This window comes from Lonchura striata, chromosome 6 (assembly GCF_050655825.1).
Source record: "Lonchura striata isolate lonStrDom1 chromosome 6, ASM5065582v1, whole genome shotgun sequence".
NCBI classification, from domain to species: Eukaryota; Metazoa; Chordata; class Aves; order Passeriformes; family Estrildidae; genus Lonchura; species Lonchura striata.
In genome coordinates, this window is record NC_140708.1 from 9847645 (window position 1) to 9864311 (window position 16667).

General features: G+C 45.4%; 1 protein-coding gene across 18 annotated transcripts in view; it reads right to left on the bottom strand.

Moving 5' to 3' along the window:
• LOC110473259 (protocadherin-15) overlaps positions 1–16667 on the bottom strand; it is a 632634-nt gene that overhangs the window by 52064 nt on the left and 563903 nt on the right. For all 18 annotated transcript variants that reach the window (XM_085583141.1, XM_085583131.1, XM_085583143.1 and 15 more), the window contains 3 exons: positions 10710–10819; positions 9353–9493; positions 769–896 (listed from right to left, as the gene is read on the bottom strand). In XM_085583141.1, the coding sequence (XP_085439267.1) occupies positions 769–896; positions 9353–9493; positions 10710–10819 (379 nt within the window). The remainder of the gene's footprint in view (positions 1–768; positions 897–9352; positions 9494–10709; positions 10820–16667) is intronic.

Here is a 16667-nt window from a genome sequence, read left to right on the forward strand (position 1 = left end):
CAGGAGTTCTAAAGTTCATGGATTTGATTCCTAAGTTCATGGATTTGCCACAATTCTTATATTTGCCACCATTTTTGGACTCCTAATTTTAATGAAGTAGAAGCTTCCCAATTCCCCACTTCTCTGCCATTTCCAGGCTTATTTTGGGAAGGACTCTCATGAAACAAACAAAAAAAAAATCCCAGCTAGAACAACTTTATTAAGCTCTGACCCTTTTATCATTCCTGGTGCTCTAAACACATAATTTGTTTTATTGAAAAAAAGAGAGTTTTTACTCTTGGCTATTAATATCTGATGCAAGTTGCAATCTGTATATTATATTTCCATTAATTTTCTCTCTCTTAAAAAAAAACAAACAAACAAAAAAAAAAACAAACAAACAAAAAAAAACCAACCCTGTCGATGGTCAATTTTATGCCCAGTTTCCTCCCATTGCAGACCTAAAGTTGTTGGATTTCCCCTTTAAAACCTAGGTACTGCCAAAACACAAAGAACTTCAGGTGAAAACTGGCATTGAACATAAACCAAATATTAATATTTAAATATTAAGAGACCTAACATGAGAGCTACAAACTGGCATGAGACACGAGCACCTAAAATTGAGTACAAACAAAAGCTGGATTTTAACTCAAAATCATCCTTGTGCCTACATCAATCATCAAGCAGCTTTAGAAGATGCAAATTTCAACATTTCCTGTAGAAAATCAAACCAGTGAGAACAAATATTTCCCCTGTAAGTGAAGGTTATAACAAAAACTTCAGCCTTACCTTCACTTTAAGCACAGAAGAAAACATTCTAGCATCTTCAGACACCCCTCCAATGTACATTTTCTTTGTAAAAACAGGAGCATGGTCATTTTCATCCTTCACCTCAATAAAGACCTTGGCTGTATTACCTAAAAGAGGGAAGGAAAAGGGAAAATAGATATTTTGTAATATTTGTAACATCTCCTAGCATTTATGCATTTACAGCTCAGGGAGATCATATAGAATGAGTGTAGGGATAATAAACTAAAAATAAATCCCTAAGACAGTAAAGAATGTTAAAATTGGATAATTCCGGGGTCACTGAGGCTGGCAAATCCCTGCCAGCCCATGAAGTCCCAGCTGTGCCCAGTGCATTGAGTGCCACCTCCAGCCCTTCCTGGGACACCTCCAGGGATGGGCACTCCAAAGCTCCCTGGGCAGCCCTGCCAAGGCCTGAGCAGCCTTTCCATGGAGAAATTCCTGCTGCTGTCCCAGCTGAGCCTCCCCTGGCCCAGCTTGAGGCCGTTTCCCCTTGTCCTGTCCCTGTTCCCTGGCAGCAGAGCCCGACCCCCCCTGGCTGTCCCCTCCTGGCAGGAGCTGTGCAGAGCCACAAGGTCCCCCCTGAGCCTCCTTTGCTCCAGGCTGAGCCCCTTCCCAGCTCCCTCAGCTGCTCCTGGGGCTCCAGCCCTTTCCCCAGCTCCATTTAGGGATCCATATCACACCTGAATTCCGAGGTTTTTGATCCCATTAAATACCCACAGGTGTCACAAGGAGGTAAGGAAGAGGTGTCACAAAGAGCTCATTAACAGCAGCTCTGCACCTTGCTTTATCTATTTTAATTATTCCTAATACCATGCAAATCATTAGGCTGATTCAGTCCTGGTGCCTGTAAACTCATGAATGGTCACACAAAGTCCTGACTCAGCAGCCTCAACACTTAATTAATTTCCTGTGTTAATTGAAAGCATCCCCAAGCCTGTTCTCCTCCCAAACCTGGCCTGGCCCAGGGGACCTCCACCAGCGTTGCCTCACCTGAGAGGTTCAACACAAACCACCAGAGGTTCAATACAAAACCTCATTGTTAATTTGGTTTTATTAAAGAGTTCCTGCTCCAGCCCATTGAGCAATAAACATCTCCATCCTTCTGCAAGGGGAAAAACATCCAGCAAAAACCATGGAGCTGTTGCCAAACAGATTCCACTGTGCAGTAATCTCCACCAACATCTGCTTCCCTCTTTCAGAATCGTATCATCCAGAAAGATTGCTGGAAATGATGATATCCAGTTCATTAAAACCACATTTGCAAGTGATAAATTGCCTCCTTTCTGAGCTGGTCTTCCCAGCTCCTTTCAGTGCCAGGATAATTTTAGTGTTTCACAGGTGCCACTGATCTGAGTTATACATACAATGCAGGCTCTTTAGAAAAGGCTTAAGAGCTGTCCGTTTAGGCGAGGAAAACATCAAACCACAGACTATTTCTGACATGCCCAAAGCCATATTCTGCCTATCTGCTGGTCCAGCTGATGGGAAACAAATGATGGCTTCATAAATGAAAGTGAAATCTGAAAAAAACACCAAATATTTAAAATGCTGTCCCGGAAGCACCAGAGGCTCCCGGGGGACACCAAGCTGTCCCCGGGCCAAGGATGGCACTGGGAGCTGGGGCAGCAGAGGAGCTCTGGCAGCAGCTCAGGGAGGGATCCTGGCGCGGGGGCAGCCCTGGAGGCACCTCTGGGTGCTGTGTCCAGCTCTGGAGCCTCAGCACAGCAGGGCCAGGAGCTGCTGGAGCTGAGCAAGGGCCTGGAGCATCGGGGTGCCCAGGACAGGCTGAGGGAGCTGGGGCTGCTCAGGCTGGAGAGGAGCCCCAGCAATTCCCCCTGCACAGGAGGCACAACTTCTTCCCTGGGCAGTGCCAGCCCTGAGCACATTGTGCACAGAGCCTGGGGGCTCTCCTCCCTGGGGCTGGGGCAGAGCTGTGTGCACACAATGCTGTGCCCTGGGCTCTGGGATGGCCCTGCTGGAGCAGGGAGGTGCCACCAGCTGCCCACTCTGCTCCTCCAGCCTCAGCCTTTTTGTGGGGTTCTTCAGTGCAGAGAAAAGTGGGAATAAAAGAAAAGAAATAAAGGAAAGGGAATTACATTAATTGTCAAATCTCTGTCTTAAACCAGATCCTAAATGTCTCTGGCTTCCATATCAAACTGTGGTAGGAAAATGAGCTTCCCAGGCAGACTTTCCCACTGCAGCTCCACCTTTTAGGGAAGAAGGTGGCATTAAAAGCAGGATTATGTGTGGAAGTGCCCTTGCCCTGCTGAGCCTATAACCAGTGCTATTACTGGCTGCCACCTGTTTGGTGCTGGACGGAAGATCCTGATTTTATTCATGCAGGTGGGATCAGGTGCTGGCTCACCTGCACTGGTTCTCTCTAATTCAAATTAAACATCATTTGCATATTGCTCACTTTTGTCGTGTCACTTTGGGTGAGGTGGCTGAGCCTTGTGCAAAGTTTGCCATGCAATTTGCTCAGCTCTCCATTTGTTTAATTTGCTGGCAGTTCTCTGAGCTGCCAAAATGCTGATTTGTTTAGCAAAGGGTGAGTGCTTTGAGAATGGAGAAATGGAAGTTATTACATTAAGCACAAAGCAAATTAAATACCCTGCATATCCACAGGCCAACATTAGGACTGTCACCATTGAATATCTACCTGCATTTCAGCTTTCTGCCTGATTTCTGGGCACAGTCCTTCATTCTAGCAGATGGAGTGGAATGTGGCATCTGTGAGCTCCTCCCTATCCCACCTTTGGATCCAATTCCACAGCTGGCTGGAGGAAAGGGCTCTCCACCAGCTACAGAAGTTGCCTTACCCTCACAGTGGAATTCTCACTAAAATCCCTCAGCAGCAGCTGTGCTATGTGGGAAGATCTTGCCAGGCCCTTTCCCATTGGGAATTTTTCCCTCTGCTTGAGTCAGGAATATTCCCTGCACAGGGGCTCTAGTGCTCCCAAATCCATCACTCCTGCACCCCCAGCCCCCAGCCTGATGGAAAAGACCACCAATGAAGTGCACTCTTAGAGTGTCTGGGCTATACTCTGTCATTAGACTCCTTTTTCCTTCATATTCCAAAATTTTAACTGCTTTTCTGAATGCTGGGTGTGGCGTGAACACTCTTTGTGAGGACGGTGATCATTGCAGGCTGTCAGTATTCACATTCACCTTCAAGAGGGAAAATTTGTACACCCATGTATGTAAAACCTCCCATCTTTGGTGTTCTAAGTCTGGGATCCAGCTCCAGTTATTTTTTATCTTCATGGATTCCAGGAGTTGAAAGTAGGATTTACTCCTTGGTGGTAATTCTTGTGAGACCTCCCAGAATCCAGATATAAAACCTTATGACTATGCTGCTTAAGGAGCTAGCCAGGTGAAAGAACTAAAAGCATTTTTCCCTGGCCAAAGCAGGTGCCAAAAAGGTGCCAAGGTGACCAAAAAGAGCCAAGAAAATTGATTTCAGTGGCACCTCAGTCTCCTACAAGGTTCCTTTTCTCTCCAGCCCTGTGAAAATGAGCTGCAGTGCACAGGAAATACAGAACTGCAGCTTCTTCTAAGTCATCCTCAGCTTATAGGAACCAGCTAAATAATCACTGCCAAGACTTTTGGAACTTTCAGCTTCTGTGGTTTGTTTAAGGGGAGTGAAAACACCTTGAAAGCTGCTCTAATGCAAAGTTGAGGAACCTCTGAAACACCTAAAATGAGTAGACCATGAGTAAGTAACACAGAAAACAAGCCCAACGAAAACTCCTGCATCACCAGGGTGTACCAGCATTTCATTCCCACAACTTTTTTTTCCCAAGCATCCTTGTTAAAAGCTCTTTTCCAGTCTCCCCATCTAAAACTGTGCCAGATCCATGTGAGCCCGTAATTACTTGCCAGGCTGCAGAAATGAAGCTGAACTAAAGCAATGATTTTTGGGCACTGGGACAGCATCAAGGAAGCTTTGAGTGTTCCCAGGTGAGTTTTACTCAGTGCTTTCACCAGCAGCACTGCACTTGCCTTCTGCAACATCCCAACCCAGGCATGGATACAGCTGCTCTTCAGGCACAGATAATTCTCACATAAATCCCTGCATCTCCAAAAGCAATTCTGCAGGAGGCGACAGCAGATTTCAAAGAACCTTTCCAAAGTTCATCTGACTCCAGCTGGGAGGGAGAATTGTAATTTGCCAGGGTTTGGGAGCACTTTGCTTTACTCTTGCCTTACAAGTGCGTGGAGCAGGCTCTATGCTTTGCCAGGTGAGCTGTGCTGAACTGCAGCTGGGCTCCAGCTCACATTCCTGCATTTGGCAGAACCAAGTAGGAATCAGCACTGAATATTTTCAGTGGCATTTAGATCTAAATGAGCCCATAAAGCCTGAAGAAGATCACCATGTGCTGTCCCTGCTCGAGAGAGTGCAAAAAGAAGCAAACAGCAACATGCTTGGAGCAGAACAGACCCAACGTCTGATTTAAATCCATATAAAACCTCATTTTCTAACAAATAATGACCTGAGTGGGAGATCAGGTTTTGTGCAGCCTCTCTAAAATGCACTGCTTTGCTGCTCAAAGAAATTGGAAGTTTGTCCTGAGCTCCCCCAGAGCTGTGAGGCAGCAGGATCAGCTCTCCAGGCTCTGCTTGCATTGAGTCCATCTGTCACAACTCATGGATTTGGGAGCTGCCAGAGCAGCCAACTCAGAAAGCACCGCCAGCACCAACTTTTGCAACTAAAAACATAAGGCTGTTTTACTGTTACATCAACACCACAGGGACACAGAATTCATGCTTATATTTAACGTAGTGGAATCATCATTCCCAATTACTGCGGAGCAGCTGCAGAATTTTAGTTGCAAAACTCCCATTTCCACTTTATTCCCAAGGGGTTCTGTGGGTTTAGGAAAGCAAAAACTGAAGGAGACAGGACTGTTGTCTTGCCCCCAACCCCCAGAGCAAAGCCCTGCTCACAGCTGGGTTCAGCAGAGTCAGGACAGTGCCTTTGTACCAGCCCTAGGGGTGCCAAAGGTAACAAATAGTTCTACCTGACGGGATAAAACATGGAAATAATTAATGGAAGGGTGATTTTGTTTTCAAATTGATAAAAACCATTCTAACACGGTCCTGTCATAGAAACATCCAGGTTGGAAAGGACCTCCAAGATCACAGAGTATGACCTGTGACCAATCTCCATCTTGTCACCCAGTCAATTAATTCCTCTTAAATACAGGAAAAGCCACCATGGGGTTCTGTCATTATCTTTGTACCTCTAGGAATGTGAAATCACAGAATCCCAGCATGGAAGGGACCTTAAAGCCCATCAAGACCCACCCCTGCCATGGGCAGGGACACCTTCCGCTATCCCAGGGTGCTCCAAGCTCTGTCCAACTTGGTCTTGGACAATTCCAGGGATCCAGGGGCAGCCCCAGCTTCTCTGGACATGCCCACCAATGCTTTGGTTCTACAACTGGGACAAGGCTGAACTCAGAGGTAAAAGCCTCTCATTGTCCCTCCTTGTCCCTCCTGCTCCAATGTTCTTTGTCCCTTTATTGAGGCAGCACTTTCTCTTTGCTGCTCCCTCTGCTTCCACTTCTGTCCCTCCTGCTCCTTACCTTCTTGCCCCAAGGAACATCAAGTCCAGCTCCTGGCCCTGCACAGGACAGCCCCAAAAATCCCACCCTGTGCCAGAGAGCACTGTCCAAACTCCATTAATACTGAAAGTCCTTCAGGGCTCAGCATCATCAGAATCCTCAAGAACTCCAAGCTTTTTAACGCATCCTCATCACCCAAACTAGATCACCTTCCACTCAAATTAAGTAAAACAACACAGCAATTTCATATCATGACGTTTCAGTTAAACTACTTTAATGACTTGGACTCTGCTGAAAACAAGAATGTGACTTTGCATGATTTAGCATCATCTATGAAACCCCCAGTTTAAGTCACCAATTTGATGTTCTCATACTCCAAAAATGATGTCTCAATTTACTTTCTCTCCTCATATATTTATTCAGTTATTGCCATGCTCTCACCTGGCACCATCACTGAATGACAAGCTCAGTTACACTGAATGCACTTTCACTTTTCCCCTGCACAGATGAAACCTCCAGCTCCTACTTCTCTGTAATTATTTCCTATAATACCATGACTGAAAACAATTTGGTACCCAGCTTCTGAGCTTTGTGACATTCAGCCCTGTGTGTGGCTGAGCAATTTGTCAGGGCTCTGTTATTCACAGAATCCCAGGATCTGAGGCTGGCAAATCCCTGCCAGCCCATGGAGTCCCAGCTGTCCCCAGTGCCCACCTTGTCCCCAGCCCAGAGCACTGAGTGCCACCTCCAGCCCTTCCTGGGACACCTCCAGGGATGGGCACCCCAAAGCTCCCTGGGCAGCCCTGCCAAGGCCTGAGCAGCCTTTCCATGGAGAAATTCCTGCTGCTGTCCCAGCTGAGCCTCCCCTGGCCCAGCTTGAGGCCGTTTCCCCTTGTCCTGTCCCTGTTCCCTGGCAGCAGAGCCCGACCCCCCCGGCTGTCCCCTCCTGGCAGGAGCTGTGCAGAGCCACAAGGTCCCCCCTGAGCCTCCTTTGCTCCAGGCTGAGCCCCTTCCCAGCTCCCTCAGCCGCTCCTGGGGCTCCAGCCCCTTCCCAGCTCCCTTCCCTGGACATGCTCAATGTGTGTCTTGAAGTGTGGGACCCAGGAATCCTTGCAGCTCCAGAGTAGGTCACCCACAAATTTCAGAAATTCCATTGATTCAGGGGTGTCCAAGAACAGAACTGGCAGGAGGTCACTGTCACTGGGTGTCACAGCTCTGTAATAATTCAGTGCTGCATAGTCCTAGGGCTGTTCATTCTAAGTCACCCAGTTCCAAAGTGGTTCTTCACTTCAACCTTAGCAAAGCCCACAGTGATGTGTTAATCGTGCCTCATCTCCTCCCAGTGTGTTTCATCAATTCAGTGCCCTGAAACTCAGAAGTAGTGTTTAACCTGATTAAAATTCCTTAAAAATAAATGGAGTGCCAAGAAAATGGAAAGGAATTAATTCTATAAATGCAGGAATCAAACCCAAAGATCAAGAGATCTCCATTATGAAGTTGTAAGTGATTCAGCTGGCCAGACACTACTAAAATATTTTAAATATATATATTTATCAAATTCTTTAGCCATCCCTGCAGCACAGTATATTGTAAATGCAGGTGACCCTGGTGGGAAGAAACGATGAGGTCTGACTCCAGAAGGCTGAATGATTTCTTTATTGTAACTATACTATAATGCATTAATATACTACTTAAAGGAGATACTAAAACTACAAACCTACTTTTTCTAACTACCATATCTAACTCACAACTCATGACCTTCTCATTGGAGTCCAGCCACAGGTGGATTGGACTGGCCATCAGGCTCAAACAATCCTCACCAGAATCCAATCAAGCAATCACCCCAGGTAAACAATTCTCCAAACACATTCCACATGGGAAAAATGAGGAGTAGAAATGGAAATTGTTTTTTCTTTCTTCTCTCTGTGCTCCTCTATGAAAAAAATCCTGAGAGAGAGAAGAATGTGCCTGCCACAGAGTGTATATTCTAAGGAATATATGTGTTGTGTACTTGTCCAAAGGCACACAGCTTGTTTAAGCTGGCCTGAAGTCAAACCCCAGTCATTATCAAGCATTCCTGAATAAAGTAATTCAGCCATCACTTTTTTGGAACTGCTGCTCAGTTGGGAGAGCTGCTCTAGTGCCGAGTGTGAGTCAGAAGAGGGAATGGAGGGAAGGACCTACTGACTGCCTCGTGTCTTCAGACATGTCAGGAAGGTTTGGAGAAGGCTGTGTGCTGCATGGAAGCCTGATCTGCTTGCTGGGTATTCCTTGGCTGTATTTTTATGGATATAACCTTACCTGGATTTCTCCCAGGCACAGGGAGAAGCAGGCAGCTCTGCCTATCTGTCCTCTGGCAGGTACATCTTTGATGGTGGCTAAACCTGCACAGGATCTCACCTTGCTCTTAACAAAGCCAAGCTCCTGACCACTGATTAACCCTGATGTGTCACACTTCACACACTCAATTCTTACTCAAGGAGTAAGAAATACCCAGGATAATCCAGGCTCAAAATCCCAAACTCCAATGCTCATTCTGTGGGTAGCATTGGACAGAAACCCTGGTGAAGGTATTGGAACTGCCACCCCTCTACAGTGTCTCAGGCCATCCCCAATATTTATGGCATGTTCCCAAATATTTGAGCACCTTCAACTAACATAGAATCCCAGAATCCCAGAGTGGTTCAGGTTGCAAGGGATCTCAAAACCCATCTAGTGCCGCCCCTGCCATGGGCAGGGACACCTAACACTATCCCAGGCTGCTCCAAGCCCCATCCAGCCTGGCATTGCCACTTCCAGGGATCCAGGGGCAGCCACAGCTTCTCTGGGCAAGTCAGGCTGAGAGATCCAAAAATGCACCATGGGCTGTGATGCCATCATCACCATCACCCCCCTAAAACACACCAAGGTCACTGGAGAGCAGTTTCAGCCTTCTCAGCAAACACCAGCAACATCTGTGTGGAAATGATGGCAAAGGAAAGATTTTTGATGCTTACTTTTGGAGGGGACACGCAGGTTGGACCTCACCACCTGCAGGGAGTCTGCCTGCACTCGGAGCTCATAGCTTTGGACACGTTCATAGTCCAGAGGCTTTTTCACAGAGATCACTCCTGTTCTGTTGTTAATGGCAAACACATCTGGAAGCCAACAAAAACACAGGAATTTTATGAGGTGCATAAACAGGGATTTTCAATGCCCAAGGGTTTTATTTTGGGGATAACACAATTCTCTGACACTGCCAAGCAAGCCATTCCCTCCCTGCCCCCCTCCCTCCCTCCCTCCCTCAGGCTTGCAAAACCCCACATAGCTCATCTTTGAAGATATTTTTAAACAGCAGAGTGGCTTGATCTGCCCTGCTACTGGAATAAGCAACCCAGAGTCACAGAATCATGAAATATCCTGAGCTGAAAGGAACCCAAAGGATCAGGGAAGTACATCTCCCTGCACAGGACTTGAGTACAAGTGGAAAGATGGGACAAGACAGAGCCCACTCTCACAAAAGGGAGGATGGGATGGGAAATTCTTACATCCCTCCCAGTAATTCTGTGTTATTTTGTCAAGATGCGCAGGTGGATCACAGAGAGTGTCCCAGCAGGATGTTTTGTTTGGATATCAGGCTCTAATACAATATTTCTTACAGCATGGCCAAGCCTATAATCCCTTAAACCAGATTTTTAAGCAAGTAAACTCCATCAAAGCTATTTATGTTTTTATTTTGATGTGCCATAGACTCACGCTATCCATGGGAATTTGCACATCAGTGAGAACTATTTTATTGTGATTTGGCTGATCAATCTGATCTTTAGCTTATCTCCAAAGGCTTGATAATGGTAGTTACAGAATCATAGAATGGTTTGGGTGGGAAGGGACCTTAAAGCTCATCCAGGGCTACTCCTGCCATGGGCAGGGACACCTCCCACCATTCCAGGCTGCTCCAAGCCCCAAAGTCCAACCTGGCCTTGGGCACTGCCAGGGATCTAGGGGCAGCCACAGCTTTGCTGGGCATGCTGTGCCAAGGCCTGCCCACCCTACCAGGGAACAATTCCTAATTCCCAATATCCCATCTAAACTTCTCTGTTCCAGCCTTAAGCCATTCCCCCTTATCCTGTTCTTTGTAAAATGTCCCTCTCCAGGTTTCTTGTAGGTCCCTTCCAGCCCTGGAATTCCCTCTTGCTTGTCTAGATGAGGTGGGATTTTGCCTCGATGATCTGAGAGTTCTTCTCCAGCCTTAATGATCCTGTGATTCACCTCAGCAGCTTTGCTTCTCCACAATTTCTTGCAGAGCTCTGGTTCCCCATAACCACAAGACTGAAATACTAATATTAATAGTAATATTAATATTCTTACACTTACCCTCTTCATTCCCAGACACAATGGAGTACACGACTGTCTGGTTCAAGGCGGCTGCGGTGACAACGGTGACCACGGTTCCCTTCGGGGCACTTTCACTCACTGGGGGAGGCCTGCAGAGTGGGACAGAAGGATTTGTCTTACACTGCTGAACAGCAGGTTATTAACACTTATCCCTCAGGTTAGTATGTCCTCCACTTGTTAGGCTGCCACAGGATTTTTTATTAGGGGAAATCATATTCATAAGGAAAATGTTTAACCTTTGAGAGTGCAAAAGTCACTGAGAAGTCCAATAGACAAGAGGTGGCAATGTAAAGATGTAATAATTCTTGGACCTGAGAAGTGGGAAAGCAGGGAATAATGAGGAGAAACAAGAACCACCACAGCCTGATAAATTGGAAGTAAAAGTCAAAATATGTATTTTCTAGATATACTTTTTATATATATAGATCTCTCTTATAATAGATCTTGAATATATTCATGACTACTAAGAAAGCTCAGTAATCTGTCAGCAAATGACCCAGGACAATTCATTCATGGGTAAAATTCCACACCTTAAAGAGGAATCACTTTAGCATCACCTGTACAGGAATTTCCACTCTTCACAAAGATCCAAAAATTTTCATGCCAACACATTTTGGTACCAAAACCCAAGATGCTTTTCAAGAAATGAACTGCAACCCAAGACTACCCAACCACTGCAAGGGTGGGCAGGCCCTGGCACTGGGTGCCCAGAGAAGCTGGGGCTGCCCCTGGATGCCTGGAAGTGTCCAAGGCCAGGTTGGACAGGGCTTGGAGCAGCCTGGCATGGAATGTGTCCCTGCCCATGGCAGGGGTGGCACTGGATGGGCTTTGAGGCCCTTCCCACCCAAACCATTCCATGACTCTGTGCTGATGTCTTCAAATCAGCAATCCAAACAATTTCAACAAGAAGCGAGAGGCTTGAGATCATCTCAAATCCTCCTACTCAGATTTTCCTCATGGCAAGCAGTGGTTGAATTCATGCTTCAAACTCTTCAAAATAAGTTTAAAAGGAATTTTTATGAATGTAGATGGGTTTTTTTTAAATGTATTATGCAGATATTTTCAATTTTTAAAAATTACACTCATTCAATAGATAACAAAATAAACACCAGATGAGGATCTGCTCAGAGAAGCTCTTAAGTTTGAAGATCAGTTGTACATTGATCTTCAAAGTTCTGGACAGAATCTACAGCTGTTTCTTTGCAGGGAATATCATGGAGGTACTTGGAAGACCAAGTGGCACCTGGGGACAAGGTCTAGTGGTGGCCCTAGCAGTGCTGGGGGCACAGTTTGATTTGATGGTCCCGGGGTCTTTTCAGGCCTAAATAATTCTGTGATTCCATGAATTATTTTATGACTTTCCCCTTTCATCTTTCAGGTGGTTTTCAAATCCTCCACCCCACACCACATTTTCCCATTCTAAGGGCAGGGAATGGGCACGGCCCTGAGGCTGCTCCAGGAGCTCTCAGGGACTTGGTGGGATTATTGGGATGTCTGGGCAGGGCCAGGAGATGGGATCAGTGATCCTTGTCTGTCCATTACAACTCAGGATATTCCATGATTATACGAAAATTGGAACCCTGTGGAAGAGGTTTTACAGTGACTTCTGTGAGCCAGAGAGAAGTTTAATAAGAGGATCATGTTTGCCCCCAAGAGAATTTTCTATCGAAGTTGTTGACATAGAAATCAAGAAAGAAAGAGGATAAATAAGAGAAACCTGCAGCTGCCTATTCCAATGAGCACTTTGTTTGTCTCTCATAACTAAAGTGTAAACTTCTGAGTTTGGTAAGAATGTATAAAAAGCATGCAGGCTGTAATAAACCAGTTTGAAGCCTTCTGAAAATGGAATGTGTTGCTTTGTGTTGTCTCCATCTCAACTCCACAGAACCCCAGGAAACAATCCCAACTACTGAACCCAAACTTTTCCCACCAAGAAGTGGCCAATCTTCTCTTGCAGTCTACCTTACAAACATTTCCTTTGGAATCAATATTGCTTTGAACTTCCTGGAAAAATTTAGAGATAATGAATATTTGGAATTAAGTTTTGGATCATGGACATAACAGTGCTCTCCTCTTTTTTCCACTGATGGAAAAATCCCCTTTTGCTCAAACCCACATGCATGGAGCAGACCCCTCTGATTCCACTCTTCTTTGTCAGTGGTTGGAATAAAGTTCCTTGCTGTTCCTTAATTTATTAAGCTCTAAAACCTCTTTTCATTGCTATTAAAAGCTTTTTAATGTGCATTTTACCAATGCAAATGCTAATCTTAGGGATTAAAAAGATGCCAAAAGTCAGGGAAAGACAGGGAAAGAAGGGGGAAAAAACTGCCAAAGCTGGAAGCATTTAAAGCTGAAGTTCTTTTGATGAGGTCAGAGAGGAAAATGCCCCTTTTTATACTGCATTATAGATGATGTTTTCTTTGTCTTCTAAAGGTGGGGGAGTGTTACAAAAGCCCTACATTTCATTCCCAGCATAATTCCAGGATATTTTTGCAGTGGGAATGACCTTATAGCTCCCTGTGCCAGTGCCGCATCCAATGGATTGACAAATCAATAATAATTAGTGAGAGGTTTTGTGTTGCTCTGGAGGGAGGGGGAAGAACAGCACTCCCCATGGTAATTGCAATTATTTCATTCCCTTCCTTTAATTCCAGGGATTGGGAACAAAAGGAGTAGCATCAGCTGCAGTAAAACACCCAGAAACAAAGCAGTAAAAAATGAGCCTCCAACTTCCTATATCCTGCTCTTTATCCTGTGCTTCCAGATCTAAGAACCTAAGGGAATAAATTCCTTATTTTCCAATGTTTGAATGGCTAATATGGAAAATGATGCTTTTTTTTCCTGACATATTATTCGAGGGGTGTGTTAGGGCACAGGCAAAGGGGGTTTATGCCTTAATTTTGCACCACTGGATGATGAAAGCTTGAATTTTTGTGGGAAGAGGAAAGCAGGAGAATCCAGCCCAAGCCACCCAGAAAAGGATTAGAAAACTCCCATGGGAGTGGAAGGGAATTTTTGTGAGCTCAACACCACTGGAGGGCAGGGAGGGTGAAGGGGTTGGTTTGTCACTGTCACCCAGGCAGGACTGATGTGTCACTGTCACCTGGGTGGGGTTGGTGTGTCAGTGTCACCCAGGTGTGTCTCTGCCTCCCAGCCCAGTGCTGACTCCATGGAACCAGAGCTGTCAAGGATGGAAAAGACCTCCAAGATCATCAAGTCCAACCATCAGCCAGCACCACCCTGCTCCCCACTAACCACGTCCCCAGGTGCCACCTCCACACAGTTTATGGAAGACCTCTAGGGATGGGCACTACAAAGCTCCCTGGGCAGCCCTGCCAAGGCCTGAGCAGCCTTTCCATGGAGAAATTCCTGCTGCTGTCCCAGCTGAGCCTCCCCTGGCCCAGCTTGAGGCCGTTTCCCCTTGTCCTGTCCCTGTTCCCTGGCAGCAGAGCCCGACCCCCCCTGGCTGTCCCCTCCTGGCAGGAGCTGTGCAGAGCCACAAGGTCCCCCCTGAGCCTCCTTTGCTCCAGGCTGAGCCCCTTCCCAGCTCCCTCAGCCGCTCCTGGGGCTCCAGCCCCTTCCCAGCTCCCTTCCCTGCCCTGGAATTACTTTGAGATATTTGAAACATTTTCAATGAAATGCTTCCTTTCTGAATTTCTGAGCTCCCCACCTTCTTGAACCTGTGATTTCTGATTTCTTCCCAAGACTCACATGCCCAGGATCCACATCCATCCCATCCCTGGATGTGAGAATGTCCCTTGCAATAAATGATAATTCACCTGCATCTCACAAAATTTAGGGATAAACCACAATTAACACCCACTTTAATCCCCTCCACCTCTGCCTTATCCAGAGTTTTAACCTTCTCTTCTCCACACCATCACCCTTTGACCATGACAACTTTAATCTCTTTCATCCATTTCCATGGTAATTTTTTTCCAGGACCATCACGGCAATGTGGCATTTCTGCCCTTTGGTTCATTTTAGCTTTTCCACAGGAATAATAGATGATATCTTGGGAGCATCCAGGATGGGATGCAGACCAGGAGAGACCTTGTTGATTTCTCTGAGTATGAAACCACAAAATATGCTTGTCCCTTAGAAAATAAACAAAGCAACCACAAAAAAGAACAGGATTAAAATAAAGGCATTATTTGTGCACAAAAATACTGAAAATAAATACGATAAAAAAAAATCACTGAATTTGATATATCTTAATTATCTGTGTCTTGATCAGAGTGGGAAAGGGAGACCGTACATGTCTCAAATACATTGAAAGGCACAACTACTGGAAGTGTCCAAGTGAAATTTTAACTTTTCCTCTCTACTTTTCTGCTTCTCCTTTTTCCCTGTGCTAAACACATCACTCCCAGCCCTTTTTCAATTTGCCTGATAGCCAATATGCTTTAAATTCACCATGAAACTTGTCTATCTCCAAAAGCATGAATGTGAGATTTAATAAAAAATTAAATTTCAAGCCAGCAAAACCAATAATAATTTGGAAAATTGGTTTAGAGCTGAAACTTAATAGTGGGATGTGAATGGACTCCATATGAGCAACTTCAGTTGCTTCTACTTTGTGGACTTTATATTTTATATCTATTTATATAGACTATTATAATACAAAATACTTTTATATCTTTATATTTTAATTTATGGAACTCCATAAAAAGCCCTTAGAAATTATTTTTGGTGCTGTTTAATTAAATTTCTCACCTTAACTTGATTAACATTGAGGGTAATTTTATTCTTAGGGTGGTGAGAGGGCCAGAGCAGCTGTGGCTGTCCCTGGATCCCTGGCAGTGCCCAAGGCCAGGTTGGACAGGGCTTGGAGCAGCCTGGGACAGTGGAAGGTGTCCCTGCCATGGCAGGGGTGGCACTGGATGGGCTTTAAGGTCCCTTCCAACCCAAACCAGTCTGGGATTCCATGTTCCCTATGGCATTTCTTTTAATCCTTTCACCACCACATAAAAATTACCATGGCTTCCTGTGCTTGCTCAATAAAAGATAGACCTTGAAAGATTTTAGAGCAATATATTATCATTTTATCAAGTTTTATACATGTTTTAGAGCAATAATCCATCAATTTATCATGGTTTTGGTCTCCTAGTAACTACCTGAATAGCTTGTCCCAATAATGATTTTTTTTTTCTGGGAAAGTGTCAGAATCCGTGGTATTGATGATTCTGAGATTGTAGAAAGTCTCTGTCTCTCTGCCCTGCTGCCAAAGCAGAAGCCATAATTGGTCTGTGCTGGTTCCAAGGTTGTTTATTCTGTTTATCTCTAACATGTTTTGCTGCCCTGCCCAGCTCTGTCCTGCAGGGCAGCGTGTGGGGCTCTGCCCTCAGTGGGATGTTACAAACATTAAATACCAGAAACTCCCTGGGCTGGATTTACAATAACGTGCCAATATCTGTCACCTACGTTGGACAGTGTGTCCCCAGCCTGAACCAACAGAAAAATGCCAACACCACAGTGAGACATGGAGGGCATGAAGAAGGAGAAAAAGGACAAGGCACACCCAATTTCCTCCATCTTGTCCCCTTTGGACCTCTAATCTAGAATCCTAAAATTTGACTTTTGCACCCGTGCCACACTTAATTATTATTTATATCAAACACTCAGAGCTGGTAATTCATCCTGTGAGATTGAAAACTCTTTTCCATGGACAGAGATCACAGACAGTGTCTCTGGGGGCTCTGTCCAGGGGGGTTCCTGACCCCTGCCAGGGTCCCAGACCTTCCAGGGCAGCCAGAGGGAAGCACTGGATTCCCACAGAAAAGAATATTTTTGTCTCAATTAGACGTATTTAGTGGGCAGTTTATCTTCAGAGTGTCACATATTCCTTCCTGGACTTGATATCCTGCCTTTCTGTCTTGATTCCCAAATTTCTTGGAGGCATTCTGACCTTCCCATGGTATTTATCTCCAAAACAAA